This window comes from Centroberyx gerrardi, chromosome 7, assembly GCF_048128805.1.
Source record: "Centroberyx gerrardi isolate f3 chromosome 7, fCenGer3.hap1.cur.20231027, whole genome shotgun sequence".
NCBI lineage: Eukaryota > Metazoa > Chordata > Actinopteri > Beryciformes > Berycidae > Centroberyx > Centroberyx gerrardi.
In genome coordinates this window covers 32,146,831-32,150,436 of record NC_136003.1, presented here as the reverse complement: position 1 = coordinate 32,150,436, position 3,606 = coordinate 32,146,831, and the positions used below count along the sequence as shown (strand labels likewise).

General features: G+C 44.6%; 1 protein-coding gene across 1 annotated transcript in view; it reads right to left on the bottom strand.

Moving 5' to 3' along the window:
• Window positions 1–993: 993 nt before the first annotated feature.
• hoxb1a (homeobox B1a) overlaps window positions 994–3,606 on the bottom strand; it is a 4,140-nt gene continuing 1,527 nt past the window's right edge. The window contains 1 exon segment of the mRNA XM_078284944.1: window positions 994–1,355. Within this exon segment, the coding sequence (XP_078141070.1) occupies window positions 994–1,355 (362 nt within the window).

Below are 3,606 nucleotides of genomic sequence, written 5' to 3'. Positions count from 1 at the left end.
TAACAAAAGGCATGAATATCATAAGCCTTCGTTAAACCAAAACCACATTCAAAACCCCACTGAAGACACAGTGGAACCGTATAGAAACCCGTCACCGCAGGACCGGACCGCAGCATCGTCTGGACCCGTCAGGTCCAGTCGGGTCCAGTCAGGTCCAGACAGGTCCAGACAGGTCCAGTCAGGTCCAGTCAGGTCCAGACCGTCACAGTCTGAGGCACAAACTGTTCAAATAAAACATTATTCTCTTCCTGTGTGACTCCAGCCTTAAACAGAAAAAAAACTCTTTTCAGCCAAAAACGGTTCATTCCAGAACGTTTTCCTGCATTTCTTTCAAGTTTAATTTACAAAAATAAAAACATTATAGCCCTGTTTCCCCTTCATGAAGCGTTGGCAGCTTCTGTCTGTGGAAGGGAAGCTAGTTTTGGTTTGGTCTACTATTTCTAATGTGACCAGGAGAGCAATGTCTTTACCTGGCAGAATGGGAATGGGGGATAATGTAGAATCCAGACAGATACCTGGCATCCCATCCCTGTTTATTAGAGGTTTTTAGTTATTATTTATCTTAACGATGTACATTCATAGTACACATCACAGTACTCGGTATCAAACTGATGGAAGTTATATGAAGTTTGAAGGGGAAAAGCGTAAACAAATGCTTTTCTGAAAATACGATTGATTTGTGTTCGTGTTGCTGGTTGTTTCCTCACATTCACTTCCTGCTTCACTGCTTCAGTTCAGATTCAGTACAGTGGAACCAGGAAGTACTGCAGTAAATACTATCCAGTAGTAGGCTAGTACTTATTTATTTACTACTACATCACTGCAGTTCTTGGGTCTAATTAGAATGCAGTGAAGTATTTCCAGGATAATACTGCAGTAAACGGCGTAGTACCCTGTAGTATTACTTATTTATTTCCCTCTACCTCACTGGGCGGGATCAGAGTGTGAGTGACAGCGCTGGAGAACCAATCAGGTCGCTCGGCCGGATTTACATTACGTCTCCGAACTCGGGGACGCGCCGGGAGACGTGGACGCGGAGGAATGCTCGGAGTTGGTGTCCTCGAGCTCCTTGTTGAAACCGGAACCAGAACCGGGACCGGACGAGGAGGAGGAGCGGGCCGTGGAGGCGCATGCGCCCTCCCGCTCGCGCTTCTTCTGCTTCATGCGCCGGTTCTGGAACCAGATCTTCACCTGCGTCTCGTTCAGCTCGAGCGTGGCGGCGATCTCCACGCGCCGCGCGCGCGTCAGGTACTTGCTGAAGTGGAACTCCTTCTCCAGCTCCGTCAGCTGGCGCGTGCTGAAGTTGGTGCGTATGGCGCTGTTCTGAGAGCCCGCGAGCCCGTAGTCCACTTTAACTGAGAGAGAGAGAGAGAGAGAGAGAGCGAGAGAGAGAGAGAGAGAGAGAGAGATAATTATAAGTCACATACATCATCTATATGTCTATATATTTCACATCTTTCAGAGACAGAGAGATACAGAGACAGAAGCAGATGATATAATAAATCGTTTTTTCATCATATTGTCTTTTTATTTTTTATTTATTATTTTTGGAAGCCTCTTTGATTTTACCGCGCCACAACAACACATTTGAACAAGTGTTCATTCATCCATTCATTCGTTCTCCCTTCTTTCTGCTGGCTTAACGTACAAACCCTGGTTTAACCTTTACTGCTGCACGCATGGCTGTGTTCACCAAACCTTCATGAACTGTAGGCTGAATCATAAGAAAAGTTAAGAGGAAATTATGTGTGTGTGTGTGTGTGTGTGTGTGTGTGTGTGTGTGTGTGTTGCAGCTGATATCCAGCAAAACTAATGTAGGGAAGAAAAAAAAAAACCAAAAAACATCACTTCAATTAATTGACTTTGATGAATCGAGATCAAATAGGATTAACTGCGCTGTGCGTCACATCAGGCAGGTGACGTCACACAATGCCCTCCTCAGCAGCTGATGGTGAACGGATGAAAGATGAGACTGATGAGAATCCTTCAAACAAAACCTGCACATTAACTTTAGGAGTGTGAGTCCTTCATGTTGATGATTGATAATAATAAACAAAATGTAAGAAGATATTTCATAACACTTTTTAAATCCTGCTGTCCCGGTCTGACCCGGTCTGACCCGGTCTGACCCGGTCTGTCCCGGTCTGACCCGGTCTGACCCGGTCTGACCCGGTCTGTCCCGGTCTGACCGGGTCTAGCTCGTTACAGATCAGATGTGAGTTACAGTTGTGATTTTATTTCTCCTCCTCTCCCCTCATCTCTTTCTTCCATCCCTCCTCCTCTCCTCTCCTCCTCCCCTCCTCTTCTCCTCCTCCCTCCCTCCTTCCATGACCTCACTATATGCGTGCTGAATGGACCCAGGCCGTGCTGTGCCGTGCCGTGCTGGAGGAGCAGAACCGGCTCTGATTGGTGCAAATCCGCATTTAAGATATAAAAGCATCGGGACATTAGGAGAGAATCGAGCAGAGCAGCAGGATGATATTATATCACGTTTAATTAAGCATGAAGAGAGAGAGGAGAGAGAGAGAGAGAGAGAGAGAGAGGGGGGGGGGTCTAATAGAGGCCAACAAAAGAAAAAAGTAAAGAAAATAGAAAAAAGAGTCTGGTGGATGAATGGATGGGGGGGGGGGGGGGGGGGGGTGTTGCTTTAAAAGATAACAGAGCAGGACAGACTTCCCAGGGTGCAACACTCCGTCTGCTGGATCCATTAGAGAGAGAGAGAGAAAGAGAGAGAGAGAGAGAGAGAGAGAGAGAGAGAGAGAGAAAGAACAACACATCAGGCATCGGGGGAGGGGGGTGGGGGGGGGGGCTGACCCAGACCAGACCTGCTATCTGTACCGGGTCTGGCCCGAGATATGACCGCACACTGACACGAAGAAGAAAACGAGAGAGAGAAAGAGAGAGAGAGAGAGAGAGAGAGAAGAGAGAGGAGAGAGAGAGAGAGAGAGAGAGAGAGAGAGAGAGATGATAAATGGTAATAAGGCCTAACCTAAAACGCCATCAGTTATGTATTTATTACATTCACATTTTTTTAATTAGCCTAGATGTTCTATAATGTGCAGCATTAATAGATCGTATGTCTTACGTCATAATAAGTAGGTGAAATATTATTGGTCAGAAGTTGTGTCTTACATCATAATAAGCTGCAGCTGTGTGTCTGCACGTCACAATAAAACCTTTCTGTTTATTTGGTCAGAACTTCTGTAATGTACAGTCGCATGGCTTATTACGTCATAATAAATCGTTCTGTTCTTCCAGTTAGAAGTTCTGTAACGGGCGGCAGCTGTATGGGCCGCGCCACAATAAAATACGTTCTATTATTTTTTATTATTAATCTTTTAATGTGTTGCAATTTTCTGGCCTGCTTCATAACAAAAACATAATTTTTTTGGTTGTTGGTTCAGTGAAGTACGTCACAATAAAAATTACTTATTACTTATTTTATTACTTATTTTATGTGACGTGTCTTGGTGTTGGACACAATTAAAACGCGATATCTATAATATATGCTACTTAAATATTGTTATTTTAAAAATAATAACGAATTTAGACGTAGGCTAAAACGAATTTAGAGACGTGAGAAGAAGAGAAAGAGCAGGAAACTGG